At 46.5% G+C, this 21,140-nt stretch overlaps 1 protein-coding gene across 2 annotated transcripts in view; it reads left to right on the forward strand.

The window, feature by feature from the left end:
* Nucleotides 1–21,140, forward strand: part of ASPSCR1 (ASPSCR1 tether for SLC2A4, UBX domain containing) — a 125,926-nt gene that overhangs the window by 14,918 nt on the left and 89,868 nt on the right. For both annotated transcript variants that reach the window (XM_060252404.1, XM_060252405.1), the window contains exon 4: nt 20,302–20,402. In XM_060252404.1, coding sequence (XP_060108387.1) covers nt 20,302–20,402 — 101 coding nt within the window. The remainder of the gene's footprint in view (nt 1–20,301; nt 20,403–21,140) is intronic.

The following is a 21,140-nucleotide window of genomic DNA, read 5'->3' on the forward strand; positions in this document are numbered from 1 at the left end:
ATGCTATTCCAGGCTGAGAGACAGTGAGTGCAGCCCGGCCCCACAGCGCAGTTTTACCTGCAATTCCAGTGTTCTGCCGGGGGGGGGGCTTTAGAGAACCGGAACGCAGCGCTAGAGCCGATTCCGGCATTGAAATTGGCATGGTGGGTGGGAAAGGGTCCGAAGGGAGAGAGGAGGAGGAGGCATGGTGGGGCGGGTGCAGAGCTGCAGTGGGGAGGGGGGAGGTGCGGGGGGTGCCAGGCAGCAAGTCTTCCTGGGGTGCCATGGGGTGTCGGGCCGCCCCTGGGGACAGGTATATTCATTTAAGCCTATTATCTAGTCAGAACTATTTTCCTCCTTTAACTTTATGAGTATGTTAGCTAAATTAATAACCCTGAAAATGAATTCCTCCTCCTTGTGTTTTTCTATGTAAAGTTTGTGCCTTGATCCTAGTAGGTAGGGCTATTTTTGTAGGAAAAGGCCAGCAGGAACTCATTTGCATATTAGGCCACACATCCTGACATCACCATTGTTTCACATAGGGCTTTTTTGTTGAAAAAGCCCAGCATGAACTTGTTTGTATCTTAGGCCATACCCCCTGATGCCAAGACAGCCGGAACTGCATGTCTGCTCAAAAAAAGTCCTGCTAGAAGGCATTCTCTCTTTAAATCACCAGGGAAAAACAGGGACTGTGCCTTGAAAAGATAGGGTTTTTTTATTTCCTGATATTCCAGCTGAAGTAATTAATGCAGGGAAGCTGCAGGAGTTATTTCTGTTATTTTGAACAATTTTAATTCCCCAAATGTACTTTTTTAAAAAATCAGATTTTTCTGCAAACTTGTAACTTCTTTTAGGTTTGTAGAAGAATCCTCCTGTCTGACCCTACCTCCATTTGTGGATCTGTTGATCATATACTCTCTGGCAAGGTTTGGAATTAGATATGTGATACAGAAAGTATAATAACTTTTGTTGTGAAGTGGGAGCATGCATGGCTTAAGTATCCACTTTTAAAAGGATATTGGCCTTGGAACCTTAACATACCGTCTGTATAAAAAAATAATAAAATATATATCATTATGGACTACAGCTAAGTTTATTTGAAGCACAGAACTGTATATATTTATTAGCAATATATTTGTAACATTTTGATTCTTTTCTGAGACGTCTTATATCTAACACCTGTAATGGCACCTCTCTGTAGTGTTTTGAGATTATGTATGTTGTGCTGTCTCCTTGCCTTCCTTAGACTTTCCTACTTATTTCTGCTGCCACCAGAGGTTCTCTCCTTAGACTTCTTAGCTGAACCCAAAGAACTGGATGGCTTAATTATATTTTGTTGGAATGACAGAATGATCAGCGTATGGGGGGGGGGGGGGGGTGGCTCTTAGGTGAAAGGGTATCTTTTACTCTAAACAAAACAGTTGCTTTAGCTTAAACATAGAGTTCATTTAGAAGTAAAAAAGTGCAATTGTTTCAGTATGGTTTATAAGCATAATGGTTTCAGATAGGTACAGTTCTCCTTTCTCTAAAGTTCCTTAAATAGACCTGGCCACAAGGCTTATTTTCCTCACTTGCTACTCAGGGTAATGACTTCCACACAGATTTGTCTTGCTCCCACAGCACCTCAAGCACTTCATCCACTCAGGTCGTTCTTTTTTCCACACACACCAACCCTCTATAAACCATTCAGCTCTGTGCCCTAAAGTACAGCTGCTGTCCAATCATAACAGACTTCCATTACCTATTTAACTCCTCTCTTTCTTACTCTAGAAGCCTATATTTTAAATCACAGCAGCATACATATAAAAACCCACATTAAGAGCACAATCCTGAGTGGGGGCTGAAAGTGCTCTGGAAGTGAACTAACAGCTACGTGGGTGTAAATGCCAGTTGTGCCATTTTAAGTCGCTCCATGCCTGTGGAAATGGGAGATACGCCCATCTACAGATGCTCGGGCGGGTGCCCACTCCTGACTTCAGGCGGAGTGGCGCTGCTCCTAGCCAATGGCGCAACTGGGGTGTACGCAGCCATGCCTATGCAGGAGAGGGCAGAGTCAGGGGTGTGTCCAGGCATAGTTGGCTCCCTAAGAACTTAGGGCTCTGGCAGACCCCCTCCAAAAGGTGCAAAGTTACACCAACAAAAAGGCTGGCGCATCCCATAGGCATCCGTTGATCCTGAAAACACAGTCCCCCCCCCCCCGAAGTTGCACAAGCCCGCAAATTCCTTAGGGAGCCGTATAATTGTTTCACCAATCCCCTTGCACCCCGGGCTCAGCAAGCTCCCTCCCAGACACCAATCGTCGCTCCCCTCTCTTAGATAACCTTCTGCTCCAGCCTCGCACACTTCCACGCATACCATGGGTGGGAGAGTGGTCTGGGGCCAGAAGCATCACCGCAGCCTGCCTGAGCCCGCAGCCTGCCCAACCCCCAGGGGCTGTCGTGCTCATGGCACAGAGAAGAGGGGAGTGCGGGAGGGGGCAATGCAGTGGGTGCCTTGCACTCTGTGTTTTGCTGCCACCGGGGGAGGGGTTCCCTGCAAGCAGTGGGGGCATCAGGGAGGGACTCCAAGTCCGCGCCGGGGAGGGCTTCACTGTGGGACTTGGTGGCAGGCTGGGACTCTGACTGCTCGTTCCAATACACACATTTTGCCTGGCTTCTCTGAGTGCAGACTCCTGCACTATGTGTTTCCTGTTTGCTTATGGCTTGCTGTGAGGGCACATGACACCACTTGTCCGCCTACCATTGGCACAAGTCTCTGACAGTGCGTGGGCGCAGCTGCATGACTGGCCAATCCTGCAGCTCAGCACTTCCCCTTCCCTCCCCCGTCCCCACCTCAGCAGCGAGCCAGGCTTCTCTCTTGTGCGCGCACATACCCAGCCTCACTCCTTTCCCCTCTCCACATTGGTGGGACTTCTCTCCTTTGACTTGGCTGTATGTCTGTGATTGGCACAGTTCTCCGTCAGGGGGCAGGGAGGGACAGGCGATCAGCCTCTGTGGGGTTGCCTCTCCCCAGCGCAACTGTCATGTGCCACAGTGCCTGCACCAGGACTGGCCAATCTGGCGGCCCTGGGAGGCCCCTCCCCTCCTGCCACCTCGGCCATGCATCCGCACTCCAGTGGAGTTGCCATGGGGATAGCTACCAGTGGAGTTGCATGGGGATAGCTCCGCCATGCGGAGAGCTTCGCTTCCCCCCCCTGCCCTGGCGTAACTTAGCCCTTCGGGAGTCAACCAGCGGAACCCAGTTATACCTACATTGCAACAGCCAGCCACCACGTAAGTCAGGATTGAGCTGTCGATCACAGAAATAACATACACACAAAATATTTGCTTAGCAAAGCACTGCAGTGTTCACCTTATCATAATTAGGTACTTACCCTCCGTGGCCAGCATCAGCTCTCCTTATATTCACATATTCAACATTTGTTGTTGTTGATATTCAAACAGTGTTCAATATATCTTAATCTACTTATTGAATTTGCACCTTAAAGTTAGTCTCCAATTGCTTTGTAATATCTGCTAGAACAAACTTGGTTTGTTCGTTCTTTGAGAAATATCTTTGTATTGTTTTGACTAATTCTTCATCCTAATTTTTCAATTTTAAAACTTCTGCTTGATGTTACTTGAGTTTCCCTCAATTACTGGTTAAAGAGCTCTCGTCTGGGGCAAATGAAACTAGCATTGTCTGTTGCAGTTCACATTAAAGTAATTTGTTACATATTATCTTGGCTCTGTACATCAGAGAATAGTGACCAAAAGTCAGGGCTGGAATTTAAGTAGGAAATTGACTTAACTGTTGGCTCAGCAGGGGTGGGGGGGTGATGGTGGTGCAATTTAAAGCCCTGCCTAGCTTTGAACTGCTGCTTAAAAGTGTTGATTCAATTGGCAGTGTGGATTTCTGGGCAAAGAGTGATGTCATTTGTCGGCACTCTTATGCAGCCAAGGATAATTTGAAGGCTGCCCATGGGCAATGAAAGAAATTGGGAAAGCCATGTCAATAATGGGATGAATCATTCCTCAGAAAGAGGAATGATGTCCAAACTCATTAAAATGCATATAATGAACAAATCCAATCATAATCAAATTTGGACACTTGACACCAACTTGATCCACAAAATAGTCTTGTTTTGGGGAGGTTAGCCAAGTTAGCAAGCTGCATTCAAAATAACAAAGACTTGTAATAGTTTAAGTCCAGATGGGTGTTAGTCTGTAGTATGTGATGAAGGGAGCTCTGACTCATGATAGCTGATGCTGGAATAAATTCTGTTAATCTTAACAACTCCCTGGAAACCAGTTTTATTTTGTGACTAGGAGTAAGGCCCATTGTGAAGAAAAATACAATGGGCTCTAGAAGGAGGCTCTGGATGAGTGCCCCCCAGCTATCTTCCCACCCATCCAAGTGAAGGAATTCACTCCCCCCCACCTCAAAACCCCCAAGTCCCAAAAAGATTGGGCCAGGAGGTCCCTGTCTTTGGGCTCCCCAAAAGGCCCATTGTCACCAATGCTGGGGAAAGCCCAATTAGCCACTTCCTCCACTATAATTGCTGTGGGAAAAGTGGCACTGGCCGAAGGGGGGTTTGAAGGAGAGGCCCCAAAACTGCAGGGCAACTTCAGGGGACTCCCCAGCATGCAACCCCCCTGGCCCAAAAAGACTGCACCCATCTGTGGGCACCCCAAAACCAACACTGTTCCCAATGGTGAGAAAAAACCAATTAGAGCTACTTCCCCCACTGTAATTGTCGTGGGAAAAGCGGCTCTGGGGAGCAGGGGTTTTTGAGGAGAGCCCCCCAAACTGCTGTGCAGCTTCAGGGCACTGTCCCACACAAAACCCACAAGGCCAGAAAAAAAAATTGGACCAGGGGGTCCAATTCCTGGGGCACCCAAAGCCAAACCTAACTTCACACCAGAGAATCTCTATAGGACCCAAATGCACTACATCCTTCTATCTACTCTATGAACCCTGCTGGCAACGTCACTGTCACACAAAACACAATCTGCTCAAGGTCTGCTCTGCAGACCTGGCTGCAGCAAACCCAGATGCCAGCTCTCCAGCCCTGCCCCAAACAACACAGGGAGAGCTGGCCAAGCACAACAAGCATGCTGGTTCTGGGTCTCTCACCCAGATGCCAGCTTCCCTGCCACAGAACACACAATCTACAGATGCCAGCTCGCCAGCCCTGCCCCAAACAACACAACTCTCAAACAAGAGAAGTGGTGGACCACAGCTAGCTCCACATCATTCTGTATCTGACACAAAGCAAGAAGCATTTAGACTTACCTTGAGTGATGGATGGTTGGCTGGTCCAGGCTCTTTTGCGTTACCCAGGGTGCACCATGAGGAGGGGAGCTAGAGTTGCACCCCAAATGAGGAAGATCACTGGGAGGGCCTCCAATTGTGTGAGAGGAAGGGAACCATTCCTTCTCTCTCAGCTCAGCAGCAACACACCAGCTATCACTGTCTCATTAGAGGGACCTCAGCACTGGTATGGCTGCCGGCTGCCTGTCATCATCACTGGCATCCTCTTCCTTCTGCCCCTGAAAAAAAAAAACTGGGTTATCCTGGCTGGGCCTGTGGGTGCTGCAATGGCCCTTTCAGTATTATTAGGCATGTGTGGATGGGGACTGGGGAAATTTGGATTGCTTTGCAGATTTTAAACCAGCATTCACTTTTGGTTTGGGGATGGATGAGGGGTTGCGGGGTGCACTGCCAATCAATTTGTGAGTGAGTTTTTGGGCTGTCTTTGGACTCTAGTCTATGTTTATTGGGAGAGCGTTTTAGAACCACCTTCCAAGTGCGGGCCAAGAGAGGATGCAGGCACAAGTAGGTTCTCACTTCATTCACTCTCAAAGTCTACATTCGGGGAGCTGAACAGAGGCAAGTTGACCTTCAGGAAGACCAACGGCTCAACTGTCCAGGATTGCAGGCGACTGCGATGTGGGCAGACAATGTCGCCCATATGTGAAAAGACGCACTCGCTCTGCATGCTGGTCAGTGGGCAGGAGGGGAACGCCTTGGCCATGGAGGAGAGGGCCAGCCAGACCCCCTCCTTCGCGACCCAGTAGTCCAAAGGAAACGTTTCCTGTGACTTTTTGGGCTCCGAAAGATAGTCTCTCACCATCGCAGCACCCATCTCCACTCTCAGGGGCCTACCGCTCCCAGAGGGGCCAATGAGCCGCCTGATGAGTGTCATCTTGGCACTCTTCTTGGCGTGAGTCTGGTGGGAAACACTACCTAGCAGGGGAGGTTGGGGATGAACAGCAGTGGAAGTGGCAGATGAGCTGCTTCCACCCCCCGGCACTGGGCCTGCCCTAACTCTGCACCGCTTGACCTTCTGGGAGAGCTCGTCTTGCCTGCAATCGAGCTCATTGGCCTGCTTGGCGATCATGCCCTTAAGGTGCGGGTCTAACATGGTCGCCATCATTTAGACCTTATCCTGGGTGAAAGTCTGAAAGCAGGTCTCAAGTTCTTCTTGCAGCCTAACAACCAGGGCGCGGCCTTGAGCTGGCACTAGAAACGAGACCAGGTCCTCACGGGCCGTGTGGACCATGGGGACAACCAGTGAGATGCTTGCCATGTCAGATGAGAGCATTTCTGTGTGGGTCTTGAAGGGCCCAAGAACCTCCACAGTCTGAGAAATGACCACCCAGTCCTCTTGGGTGAGACAGTTCTCATCCCGAAAGACCCTCGTCTCAGAGACAAAGGCATCCCGGGCTGCTCTCTTCTCCACCATGCGCTCCAGCATGGCACAGGTGGAGTTCCAGCATGTGCTGATGTCACCAATCAGGTGGTGCCCTGGCACGACTGTCAGTGTCTGTTTCTCACGCAGCAGATACGAGTCCATATTGCTGCGTGAGAAGTGACCCATGATGTACCGACACTTCTGGAGCAGAAGTCGGTACTCATGGGTTGCGGCTAGATACCAATGATCCTGGCTTTTCGTCTGGCCCAATGCGTCCTTAACCACGAGGTGGAGAAGGTGGCCACGCAAGGAAGGTGTTTTAGGCCCCGACTCTGGACAGCCACCTTGATGTTGGAGCCATCGTCAGTCACCACAAAGCCCATGGCGACGTCCCCGCTGCCTACCCAGCCCTCTAACTGCCGTGAGAGGATGGCTCTGAGAGTGTCCGCCGTGTGTGGCGTGTTGACTGCTTTGGCATGCAGCAAGGCCCAGTGATAGCTGGCCTGGTGGCCCTGACCCTACCTGCCGCTACTGCCACCCCCATCCTGCAGCTCAGTGGGGTGCCACCAATGTGCCGTCAGGGAGAGATACCCCTTGAACGCATGTTGGGAGCTCCAGATATCTGAGGTGAAATGAACAGTCCCCCCGGCAGCACGGGACAAATGCTCCTTCACCACAGATCTGGTCGTCCTGAAAACAGATGGCACAATGGTCCTGCTAATGGTGGGTTCTAGCAGGAACTTTGTACCAGGGTGCGAGGTACTCAAGCAAGCCTAGCACCCCAGGATTCTTGACCACTGAAAATGGAAGCCCATGAGCAACTGACCTGGCAGGGTTCCAGGTGATCACCCTCCTGCCGTACCTGATTCCCCCTCTTGGCACACAGGTGCCACCCCCACCAAACATCTCAGGCAGAGATGGCTGGCATTCCTGCCTTGTCACGGAACTCTCCTGGAGAGCTCTGGAGGTAGTCGCGATGGGATGGACCTCCTGGCTGGGTGGTGTTGGCCGCTTGGGCACCCCAGCACCAGCCTGCTTCTCCCCCTTAAGAAGCACCGCCTGGTGGTGCTTCCGCAGGTGGTTCCGCATCCCCCCCGGAGTCAGGTGGGCAGGGTCCCGCCCAAGACTGACCTGGGCCCTGCACAGCTGGCACTGCGCATAGCATGGATCCTCCGTAAGTTGGAAATGCTTTCAGACTTCGGAGGTGTATGGATGCCCAAGCTGACCGGCAGCTTGGGTGTCCGGAGCCGCCACCTGTGAGGTGCTCGGGGCAGACACATCATGTCTCAGGGTGGCAGGAGGGGCTGGCCACCGGGGGGAAATGGACGGAAATGGAGGCACCTTGTGTGTCTCCATTTCTTCCCCCTCCACCCCATGCAGCCTCCCCTCCTGGCCATCCCCTGAAGGGATTGCTGGTGCCTGAAGGAACCGGAGAAGGGGGCTGGTCCCCCTCAACCAGCTTCTCCTCCAGCTCCTGTACAACACTCTGTACCCTCCTTGGGGTGATCGTTTTGGACAGAAAACTGTTCCCAAAGATTATCTCCAAGGAGGGCTGCTCTTGCTGCCCCTCCTCCAGCTGCTGAGGCTGAGCAACATCAGCTGTAGGAGAGACTGCCTGAGCAGCAGACCCCTGCTCAGTGCCAGCACCTAATGGCACTTCTGCTGGGGGCACCCCTGCAGCAGCCTTGATGAAGGGCCCAAGGTGGGGCCTTCTTCTTCATCACATTCCAGTCAGAGGTCAGAGTGCTGGAAGGCGACTGAGGAGTGGCCCTACGCATAGGTGGGGGGGAAACCTGGGTCCTCCCCCTCCCCTCCACCCCACTAGTCTTCTCCTTGGTCTTGCCCCCAGGACCCCTCTTCTGCTGCCTGTCACTCATGTCACTCTTGGACAGTCTTACACAACCTGAACTGAGAGTGGGTTTTTTTACAAACCTAACTCACTACACTGTACCCTGAACCAACAGGTGCCCTGACTTCTTTTTAAAAACCCTCCCACCAAAACTTTTGTTTGTTTTTTTGGTCCCTAACCTGTCCTTCTTTGAGTTGGGGTAGTAGTAGTCTGGTAAAGTTTAGGAGACTAGGTGATCCTGCCTCTACCTGGCTACAGTTTTTAAAAGGCTACCTTGAGATGAAGGCAATCCTTGTTATATCCTCCTAGTTAAAACTTCTCCTAACTAGATCCTGGGACAAACCGGATTTCCTTGCAAATTAGAAATCAGGTGTCCCCTATAACTAGAGAGAAGCTGTGGTTTACCCTATGGAAATCTAAAGATGCACCAGCTTTCAATGGCTGAAAGCAAGATGCATTGCAACCCTAGTCTCTTTAAAAGGGAGCCTGAGGTGGACTAGTAGTCACGCTGCCTTTTGTGAGAAACCTAAAATCTTTTTAAATTGCCCCTATCTGGCCTAGTTGAATTTTGAAAGAAGATAAAGCCCCAAACTGGATTAATTTTTTTTTTAATTTCAAAAAACACAATCCCTAAGAACACCCTTATTAGTGGGGCAGCCTATTAAGTGGCCCTAGCAAAACCGAAAGCACCCTCAGACTCCAAAAATAATTCTATAAAAACATGAAAGTGACCCACCCCACACAGCCCACGCTCCAACCAGAGGTAATTTTAAAAAACCAAAACGTGACAGAAAGAAACTTAATTTTTAACCACCCCCCCCAAACCAGAACCAGGAAAAGGGACAACAGGACAGGATGCAAAACCAACAACAACAGATCCAAATCACTGAGAAAAGGCCAACAAAAGTCCTCTCACTAAAGTAAGATATAGGCAAATTGGCAACCCCCCAACCATAGCAGAACCCTCTAACCCTAACCCCAAATAAGCTACCCAGTACCCACCCACCCAAATCTGGATAAGTAAAGGGACTCTGAGTCTTAAAAAGTCCTTTTACTAACTAAAATAAAAACAAGAACCCCAAGACTGTCTTATCTTAGATGTCTTCTCTTCTCCAGGCAGATCAGGCAAGGCTGAGAGAGAGCAGCAGCAGCTGAGACCAAGGGCCAGCACAGCACAATTTCTCTCACACACCAACACCAACACAGCAGCAATGGAATGGAGTCCAGTCAGGCAGACTCCTTAAAAAGGTTCTCTGGCCCTACACAGAACAGTTTCAAAAAATACCACTGTTCTGTGATTGACCAGAGAACACTGTTTACTTGGATACCCAAGTAAACAAAAGAACAACAATGTTGCTGATGGCTGGGGGATTAGCCCAGCCATCAGCTACACAACAGCCCTTGCAAATGCATGCTTTGGATTGGCTGCTGGGGCTTCTCTCCCCCTCCCCCTCCCTCCCTTATCCCAGGGAGGCTATGGGAGAGGCGGGAAAAGGCTTCCAAAGGCAGGAAAGGAGGCAAGCAGCTCCCCTGAAGCTGCAGAAGCTCCTTTCCTGCCTTTTCTATGGACTTCTGTATACTTCCGAATATTGATTGGAATACGACTCCTGTATAATGGCTTCCAATTGGATTTGGAAGTATACGGCGCCGTATACTTCCGAATCAGGGGTGATTCGGAGGTTTCTTTGATTCGGCCGAACTGAATGCACACCCCTGCTCCTATGCTCTCCTCAAACTCCACCACAGAATCTCCAGTGATTTCCCACCAACCTGAAAAGGTATCACTAAAGGCTTCTAGGCGAGTGCCTCCCCACCCTTCCTGTCTTCTCGCATACCCAAGTGAAGGCATTCACCCCCCCCCACACACACACACACCTCAAGGGGAGCTGATATCTGCCATCTGGACTACAGACAACAGATCTCTCTCCCCATCCTGGAGAAAATAACTGGTTTGGAGGGTGGATTGTATGGCATTATATTCCCCAGCAGCCTCTCCCTTTCCTGACAAAAGCAGCCTGGGCTGCCTGGCAACAGCCTATGGTTAGCACTTCCCAGGGGCAGCCATGAGCTCTAAGGATACACTCCCAGTGGGGCCTGGCCTCCCCGGTTATTTCTGTGGCCTTTGGAGTCTGCATGTGCTGGGAGGTCTTTCGTGAGGCTGCAGTAGCTCTGCAGCTCTTTCTGAGGCCAGTTGACAGAGAGGACATAGAGAAGAGTTGGAGATGCAGCTATCTCTGAGGTAAGACTGCTTTTGGCAGTTTGTTCAACATGCCTATGGTAGGTGAGGGCAGGGGAGTTAGCCAGTGAGAGGCCAGAGACAGTGACCGACATGTGGTGAACCAATAGTGTGTTCCCACAGTAACTGCCAGAACTAAGGTTGGTTGCAACAGCCACTTGGGTGAGAGGGAGGAGTGGACTTAACCAATGATAGATAGTTGACAGGTCAAAGGCTGATACCCCACAGTCTCACTGAGCCCCAACCAATCAGGAAGGTCAGATTCACCACCATGATAGGAGAATTATTATTATAGATGCTTTAAAGACTGATGAATTTATTGTATAAGTTTTAATGAGTGAAGGACCACTTTGTTAGTTAATTCTAAATGATTCTTTAAGAAATTAACAGTATTGTTTATCTTGAGTAATAATCTTTTAAAAACTGAATGAATTACTGATAACATTAAAATCCGTTATCTATTGCATTAAGCAAAAGAGAAGCAGAAAAGGATATTGGTGACAGTTTGTGCTTGCTGTGTCCCTTAAGGTGAGGGTGGAGTTTGGTCTTTAATGCCATCTTAAGTTTTGTAAGATCTTTCAAGGACAAACACACCAGTGGGGTGGGGGCTGTTATACTGAATTACTGAGAAGTTTGGGGAAAAGTGAGAATGGAAAGGCTTGGCAAGGTGGCAGAGAGATCCCTCTTCTTTTTCTACGTCTGGCAAAAGGAATCCGTGTTCTTAGATTGTATAGTGAGCCTTATAGACCCTTGAGCTTGTTTGGAGGTTCTAGCAGGGGAGTGCAGCTATCGTATACCCTTGACTGAAGAACGGTACACTCCTTCTATCTGGGATGGTCATCCTCTTCCACCGAGCACGCAGCTTCGGGAGGGACGCACATGGAGCGGTGAGGGAGGTAGGGGACACCCGCCTAGCCAGCCAGATCAGCCGAATCAACCCTGGCGATCAATGGGGTGACAGATGTCACAGCCAGATCGCCACCATTAAAGTTACCTCACTTGCACTGAGGTAACTTTAATGGTGGCTAGATTTCTCCAACAGGCCATGGAAATACGACAGAGAATGGTTCTGGAATTACCACATTTTATCTGTTTTGATTATTTAATTTGGCTAAACTCGACTCATATATATTTTACTTATTTTATGTATTTTAGCTCCTTATGTACTTTATAATCTAGGATTTTATATTATTTATATTGCTATTTTACTGCTAAATCTGCCAATAAAGACTTGCTATTTGCTATTTGCCTTATAGACCCTTTCCCCCCAATTAGCATGCTGCAGGCAGAGAGTGGGACCCCCACTCCTGCTACTTCAAGTTCCAGAGAAGGACCAGTAGAAAAAGTGCCCATGTCAGTGGTGGGCTGGTGAGCATGTTTGGTGGGGGGGGGGGGGGTGGTGGGGGGGGAGGGTTGGTTTTTTTGTTTGTTGAACATACGAACCTGCCTTCTACTGAATCAGACCCTGGGTCCATCAAAGTCAGTATTGTCTACTCAGACTAGCAGCGGCTCTCCAGGGTCTCAAGCTAAGGTTTTCACACCTATTCGCCTGGACCTTTTTTGGAGATGCCAGTGGGGATTGAACCTGGGACCTTCTGCTTCCCAAGCAGATGCTCTACCACTGAGCCACCGCCCCTCCCCTTATTGCTGCTTGCAGACAACTTATGGGAACCTTATATGGTTTTCAAGGCAAAAGACATTCAGAAGTGGTTTGCCTTTGCCAACCTCTGCGTAGCAATCCTAGATTTCATTGATGGTCTCCTGTCCAAGTACTGACCAGGACTGACTTTGCTTTGGAGTTCTGACAAGATAGAGCTAGCTTGGGCTTTTCAGGTCAGGGTGTGCTTGAATAACTAGTTTGTTTTTTTTTTTTTTTTAAAAAGAACTGATAATCAAGATTATTAGTTGATTTGTTGTTAAGGATTAGCAGTGCCTAATAGAATTAATTCCAGGCAATTAACAAAAAGGAATGAGAGTTTGTTTGAAGCATTTGTCTAATAGTAGTCTAAATAACCTCTCAAGCCGAATCTGCCATGAACAGGGAATGGTACCTTACCTGTAATGGTAAGACACAGGCGGAGAGCAGAAGTGAAAGGAGCAGTATCTCATTCTTGGCAACCTTGTGTTAGTACAGATCCCTTTAAATTTTGAATGCTTTGTTGTCTGCAACTCTGGCTGAACTCATTATCTGTTCTGGTATGCTTTGATGGACTCTGGCCAGGGTTGAGTACAGTTTGCATTTTTTTGCTTCTGAATTGGCAGATTGATGAAAATTGCCTTGTGTTTACTTCCTTCTAGCGGAAGGAAGGCGTCTTGGTATAGACCAATCTTGGAAGCAAAGCCGGGTTGGTACTTGGATGGGAGGCTGCTGGGGAAGGCTCTGCAGTAGCAAACCACTTCTGCTTCTCACTTGCCTTGAAAGCCCTTTGTTGGGGTAGTCATAACTCAGCAGTGACTTGATGGCACTTACTTACATATATTTCTCAAATATTTTAGGAAGAAAACACTGATTATTTAACACGGAGTGTTAGTAGTGCAGTAAGGAATGTGATGATTCTATTCAAGAGAGAGCATAGTAGGATTCCATTTTGGATTACTGATGGCTATGCATTGAGTATTGTGGTCAGCATCTGCTCCTATTAGGAGCTGAGCTCATTATTCTACTGCTGGGCAGTTAGAAATAAGCAAGTTGCAATGCTGTCCTAACCAGTCTTCTAAGTTAACTGAAGTTAGTGGGCTTAGTTAGTAGACTTAGAAGGATGTAACTCTGCTTAGGATGGCATGTTAAAAACCCTAGATAATCAGGAAGGGAGTGTTCTTTAGTTGCCATGACTGGTAAAATATGGAGAGTGGGGGGGGGGGATGCATGTTTGAAAGAACCAGACTACCAGATTCTGCAAGTGAGGTTTTAAAAAAGACTTTATAATTGATTTGGTTGTGTTACCTTAAAGCTGCGGTGCTAGGTGAAATTGTGTATATGAAATCCATTTTCACTTTTCATCAATTAACTTCCTTGGAAATGCAGACACTGATTTCCTGATAAAATTGTGGAATACTGAACCCAGGAAAGAGATGCTGTAAGATTTTGTTCATGAATATTCAGAACTGCGTGGAATAATGTAATTATTATTGGATTTGTATCCACAGTAGTGTTTGTTGACTTTCTGCCTTTAGAAATAGATGTATGGAAGGCAAGGAAAGCAGATTCCTTGTAGTCAAAGGAAGGATACTGTTACAAAGAACTAATACAGCAGTTTAATTCAATTATTAATAGTCTTGTTTTTGTAAACTTAGAAACTAATTGGTGTGGCTTTCCGTTTGCTGGATAAAAGCTTAACATTTCATATATAGTTTGGGATTTCTGTGGATCTTTTTTAAATTGCCTGACTATGGCTTTCGTGAAATGCATGGCTTTGAACTGTTGCCTAAAAACTGATGAAATTGGCAGTGTGGATTTATGGGCAAGAGTCTTTAATGTCAGCTGTTGGCATGCTTATGTAGCCAAGGATAATCTGAAGGCTGGTCTTGACTTGAGCAAAGAAGAAACTGGGAAAACCATGTCAATGATGAGACGAAACTACTTAGCACTGGCCCCTTATGGTTGGTGATTGGTAAGACACATTGCTTGCGAATGTGTTCCCAAATCCCAGCAGGTCACATCTTTTAGTGTGCTGCACAAGTGACAGCAAATATACCCTGCCAATGAAAGCAGTGGTGTGTTAGATCTTGTAGTGCCTAGGGTTGACTTAAAAAAAAAACCTCTTTAAAATACTGGAATATTTTGTTGTGTCTGTCTCCTTCTCCAGACCTTTGAATACTTAAGTGATGAGGACTATGTGAGGAATGAACTTAGTTGGGATAATAGTGCTGGTTCAGTTCTCCTGCAGTGCTGCCAGTTCTGGAAATTTTTTTAGTGTTTTCTCAAGGAATCTTAGTATTTACTCTCTAGAAAGAGGCTTTAGCCTTCCTTATTATGATAAATAGCTTAAATACGTAGGCCTCTGGTGACTCAGAATCAAAACCCAGGCTACAAATAAAAAATGAAGTAAGATACCCGTTTTCTCTGTGTAAGAGTTTCTTGTTTATTATTTTTGAATTTTATGGGAGTCAGTTGGCCAGTCATTCATGTTTTCTTACAGGCTTCCTGGTTTCTGTTGTTGGCGTGTAGATTGTCCTGAAATCTAGAACTTAGAAAACAAAATAGTGAGTTTGTTCTTCATAATAGAACTTTTCCTTACTGAAACAGCTACAAGAGCAGTAATACCTCCAAACTGCTGTTAGAAGAAAAAAGTAATTTCCTATGTCCCTCTAGAGTCATACTGCTATTCCATGTTTATTGAAAGATGCATTATTTCATCTCACAAAATTATATGGGGTAAGTTGACTTTGTGGTATATCCAAGTACTTTTAAGAGCTAGTGACAAGAAATGGAGTGTAGTCTAAGAAGGAAGGTAGATTTGTAGCTATCAGTTCTGTTCACAACTTGGTTGTTGATGGTTTATTCCAAAGGGCCTTTTGAATTTCCTTTTTTCCTTCCTCTTGTGCTAGACTCCCCTAGAGTCAGATAAATCTTTCCTATTTGGCGAGTGGTGGCTTCCTTTGTTTTTTGATGGCTTTCTTTGTTTCGGAACTACTTGGACAGATTTTGCCATCAGTCTTATAAGTAAAATGGTTGGCATCCATTATGATTACAAAAGCAGTAAGGCAAGCTAGATAGAGATTTACACATATTTTGGGCTCCCAAGTGTGAAATGTGTGTCCAGTCTTCATTGAGCCAATTTTTTGGACATTTTTTTTTATTAATGTACAAGGTATTCTTCAGCTCACTTGGGAGTGGTACTGAAAAACATGACTCAGTAAATTAATCAACAGAAAATATTCTATACATGGTACATGAGGACTGAATATATTTTAGGAGGTACACAATGGTGAGAGCACTTTAGGGCTAGTTAACACTTCTGCTTCTGGGCACAGTTCAGGCCTGTAGCTACGAGGGGGCCTGTGGGGTCACAGCCCCCTGACTGCTAGGCAGGGCCCCCTGACTTGGGGCCCCTAACCAACCTCCAGTGCCTCAGCTGCATCCTTCTCCATTCTGCCGTCATCATACACCGTTGCTTCTGCTTGCGTAGGGGACTTGATCATACACAGTTGCTTCTGCTTGTTTAGGGTCCGGAGGAAATCTCTGACCCCTCAGCAAGCAGAAACAAGGGAGCACTTTCGGAGCCCAGGACTAAAAGTTAAGCTCTGCCTTGCTTCTGCTTGCTTAGGGGCTGGAAGAAATCTCTGACCCCTTAGCAAGCAGAAACAACGGGGCACCAGGACTGAAAGTTAAGCTCCATGTTGCTTCTGCTTGCTTAGGGGCTGGAAGAAATCTCTGACCCCTCAGCAAGCAGAAACAGCAGGGCACTGAAAGTTAAGCTCCATGTTGCTTCTGCTTGCTTAGGGGCTGGAAGAAATCTTTGATCCCCCAACAAGCAGAAACAACGGGGTACTTTCAGCACCCAGTTCTGAAAGTTAAGCTCCACATTGGGCTAGAGGGCGCCTGCAAGAGGAGGCCGTTCTGGCCCTTAAGTGGGGTGGCGGGGGTAAGGGGCGGATGGCTCCATTGAAGGCAGGGCAGGGTAGGGTAGGCTGGTGCACACAAGTGGAGGTCCCGGCTGCAGTCCGGCGCTGGGGATCAGTGGAGAGGTGATGTTCGCTTGCATGGGTTTTCTGGCCTGGTCTCGCTGGCCACCCAAGCAAGGGTGGGAGCTGCGCTTGGGCAGCCTCCGCTCGCCCTCCAACAGGAAGAAATCCGAATTGGAGGTCTTGTAGCCCCAGAAGTCAGTTGTGACTTGGTGATGCCTTCCACCCCTGCCCCTTTGTCCCGCCAGGCTTGCCTAGCTGGATCATGCGGCACATATCTAAACCTTGCCTAGCTGGATACATGCGGCATGTATCTAAATCTCTGAGTGGCTCCCCACCAGAGCAGCTGGAAGAGGGATGGAAAGGGATCACCTTGGGGCAGCTGTGGGGAGGGGGGAGGCTATATGGCAGCGAGCTGGCAGCTTTCCTCCTCATCGGTGGTAGGAGAGAAGGCCATGGAGGTTGGGGCCACTATGTGCCCCCTGGAAAAAATCAGGGCCCCCTGAACTCCCTAAAATACCGGATAAAAATGAATTTTTACTCAAGGTTTTAGAAGCCGTCGAACTGGATATGTTAACGATGAGATTAAGGGAGGGTAACCTACAGGATTGTAAAAAAACATGGGATCCACTGTATCTATGGATAAATAGTATGGGAATTGATACGAGAAACCTGAAACGGTGTTTCGGATCTACCCCTCCAGCTCCAGAGGAAGGGGGGATAGGTGAAGGGTATTGATTGTATATTGTCTTTGTGTATATGTATGGTGAAGGTATTATTGTTTTTATGTGTCGTCAATAAAAGTATTTTTCACCTTTAAAATATATATATATATATATATATATATATATATATATATATATATATATATATATGAAACAGTTAAAAAAAAATCAGGGCCCCCCAATTCTTCAAATCCTGGCTATGGGACTGGCACAGTTTGTGCTGGTTCTTACCTTTAAGTCCCTAAATGGCTTGGAACCAGGGTACCTGAAGGCCAGTCTCTTCCCATACTATCCAGCCTGCTGGTTAAGACCTGCCTCCCAAGCCCTGTTCTCTGTGTTGCTGCTTTCAGCGGTGAGGTGGGTGGTGACTAGAGACAGAACATTTCCTGTGGTGGCATCTCACCTTTGGAAAGCCCTCCACCTTGAGGCTAGTCTGGCACCTATTTTACTTTCTTTTATGTACCAGGTCAAAACATATTGCTATACCCAGGCTTTTAATTAGGGGCTTTACCTTATCAGCTTTTAAATGGGCTGCTTATGTTTTTATGCGGCTTGTTTTTTCAATTACAAGTTGCCTTGAGCTGGATTCTGAAGAGGCATCATAAGAAGCATTCTAAATCAGGGAAAACTGTAGGAGGGAAATTAGCCCACTCAAGCCTCTGAGAACCAAGGTCGTACTGAAGAGGGAGATTTCCAAATTGTTCCTCCTACCTGTGGTTCCTAATGGGCCTTCAGCTTACTGTTAATATTTCACTGTTAGATAAATAATTAATTTCTGCAGAAAATGCTCAGTTTCTTACAGCCCAAACAATGAACACTGTTTTACTTTAAAGGCTTAACAAATATAACATGGCATAGGGTTTATTGGATCATAGTCTGCTCCTCAGATGCATGACGTTTTGGTCTTGGGGTGGATGCGTAACAATAAACATTCTTAGTACTTATGTGTGAACCTGTATCTATAAAGAAAATAGACACACATGATTACAAGAATGTTTGATTGGAAGTGAGGGAATGCTATTACAAAATGAGGCCAGATGGTTCAGAAATCTGAGTTATACGTTGCATTACTTTGCAGAGCAAAATTAAAATAAGATTTCAGCTAAAAGAGTAAAAAAGATCCGATCAGTGGGCTGCCAGTCTCATTCTTGTATCACTCTTTTTATAGAAGTGAAAACTTGTTATTGTATGTTTGTTTGGTCCAGTTAAGTTGTAAAAGATGAGTTGTCATTTTAACTGGCAAAATATGCTGATGGAAGTGCTAATGTGATGCCTTCTGATATGAAAGTATTTCTTCATATATGGGAAAGGCTTAAGTCTACATAAACCTCCATGAAGTTTCTTTCAGATTTTACTGTTCAACAACACTAAAATCTGTTTGTTTGTTTTTATAGCATGGCATGGGGGAGAGAGCAATATTTATATCATTAAGAATATCAGATACCTGAGATCAATGATACACATTCAGTGGCTCAGGACAAGCCACCCATGGCTCTTCTGAGAACTTGTCCTCAGTGGGGCATATACTGCATGTTTCAAAAAAGTGGGCAAGGCAAGTGCCCTGTAGGGCTTGTGCTTGGTAGGTGGTCTCCACTTTGAAACAGTCACCAACTAGAGATTTATAAAATTATGCATGGCATGGAAAGAGTGGATAGGGGGAGAAGCTTTTCTTCCTCTTCTTTAATATTAGAACCTGGGTTCATCCATTGAAGCTCAAGATTCAGGACAGGCCAAAAAAAGTATTTCTTCATACAGTGCACAGTTAATTTGTGAAACTCACTGCCACAGGATGTGTTCATGGCTACCAACATGGAAGGCTTTAAAAGGGGAGTGGACAAACTAATGAAGAACTGGGGTATCTGTGGCTACTAATCATGATGAATATCTGCTCTGTCCAGTCCAGTATGCCTGTTTAAATCAATTGCTGAGGAGCACTGGTAGGATGCTAATGCTGTTGCAGCCTTCCTGTTTTGTGGGCTTCCTAGAGGTAGCTGGTTGGCTGCTGTGTGAATAGAATGCTGGACTGGATGGGCCTGGGGTCTTCTTATGTGGCTTCTCTTATGTGATGCTCCCTGAAGCACAGGCCTCAAGCCTGGGATTGGAAGTAAATGTGGCTGTTTTGGTTAATGGTAAATGCAAAAGTGACACCAGTGGCCCAGGTTGATTATGTAGTGCTCCAGCAACAGCATGTAAACCAGGTTTGATCTCAGATGATAGGATTAATATCAGGGTGAAAGCCATGCAAACTTCCATATAGTAGGCCCAGCTGCAAGATAGTTCAGATTCTTAAAGCCTGAGGATGCTGGAGGGACAATACTGAAAATTGCAAGCAAGTTAAATGTGGCACAAAATCTTCAGCACAAAATCTTTGGCAGATGAGGTCAGGAACTGAAGCTCTGGACAGAACTAGGACTGAAGTGCAAAGCCAGAGTCAGAAGTGGAGGACAGGTTGGTTGGGGCACAAGAAAATAGACCTGGCGTGACAATCTAAAGATATCAAGAAGAAAGGGAAAGTGACCAATATGCTCCAGAAATGAGGTCAAGAAGAGACTGAAAATGGGAGTTTATAAGAGAGATGTGGAAGGGGGCTCCTGGGGCTCAGTTTCAGTTATTCCCAAAAAGGTTCTGAGCATGCTAAACCAGGAGGATTTCAAGATGAACTGAAATAGAAGCTAGCCTTGACTTGCACAGTAGAAATTTCAGATGTGAAACAAGGTCAAATACAAGAAGCTGTAACCCAGCTGGATATATTAAGGATTAAGGGGCATTTTGAAAGGAGTAGCCTTCTCATCAGTGAAGGAACACATATGGTTGGTTTGGAGATCCCTGTTCCTAACCAGGGGTGCAAGCCTAAGTAGATTTCCTTGGAAGTAAACAATCTGTCAATTGTGTGATCCTTGTTTAAACATATAGCTCTGCTCTAAAAACTGTGTGTTATAGTTCTGTTGCTAGTGAGGTAATGGAATGTTAACTTGGTCTGTATTTGTCCGTCGTTCATTTTTGGGTCTCTAGCTGTAACTGCTAAATGACTCTGCCAGTCTGAAGCAATAGTCATAATCTAGGACTGGTGGCCGGGATTCTGTTTGCCAGATGTGAATCTTGACAGCTGATGTGCCAGATGTGACCTTAAGCAACTCACTAAGTATCGTTCTAGCAATAGTTATGTGGACACCCTTATTCTTTTTTTAATTAACTGGGTTCTCTCTCTTAGGTACGGATTGCCCTGCAGCTGGATGATGGAGCAAGGCTCCAGGATACTTTTTGCTCCAGCCAGAACTTGTGGGAGATTCTTGGTCATTTTGAACAGACCAGGTGAGTTCAAAGGGAAAATAATTAGATAAATATTTTAAGAAAGTAGGTAATTAGAATGGCAGTGAATGAATAGAAGCTTCAATTTCAGTAAGGCCCCGTTTATTTATTTTTTGGGATAAAACTCACATGTTATTTAACCTTGCTGTTTTACTCTATAACTGTGTTGAACTGATTGGTAGTAAGTTAATAGTTAGTGCTCTGGATAAAACCAAGACTGGCCATCCTGCGAGCTCTGTTCTTAAGAACGTTGACTCATTCATAATCAATCTGCTCGTTTCTTTCGGAGAAGCTGATGGTAGTATCACTGTATTAAAAAAAACCAGGAAAAAACCCTCGTGCTGCAGCAGACTAAGCAGATGGCAGCCCAACATGAGTGCTGTTTTTGACTTGTACAGCTGCCATCTACATTTGAAAAGAATGGTACTGGTATGGGGCGTACAATGAGGAAGAAAATTCTCCCCTTCTTCCTACCTCTGTTAAGCAATAGTAAAAGAAAGTGACGTTACAGCCCTTGGGATCAAAGGACACGTTGTATATAAATGTGTGCAACTGTATTTTGGGAGCCCTTTGTATTAAATTCCGCTTCAGAATGGTGTAATTAATAGCATATGAGAAGACTTCACATGACCCTTACCTTACCTGTTGTTTTCCTGCTCCAGATCACCCCCACCCACAAGCTGTCTCCCTACCATATTGAGTTTAAAATGCAACCATGACCGAATGTATATTTTGAACTCT

This window comes from Heteronotia binoei, chromosome 13, assembly GCF_032191835.1.
Source record: "Heteronotia binoei isolate CCM8104 ecotype False Entrance Well chromosome 13, APGP_CSIRO_Hbin_v1, whole genome shotgun sequence".
Classification (NCBI taxonomy): Eukaryota; Metazoa; Chordata; class Lepidosauria; order Squamata; family Gekkonidae; genus Heteronotia; species Heteronotia binoei.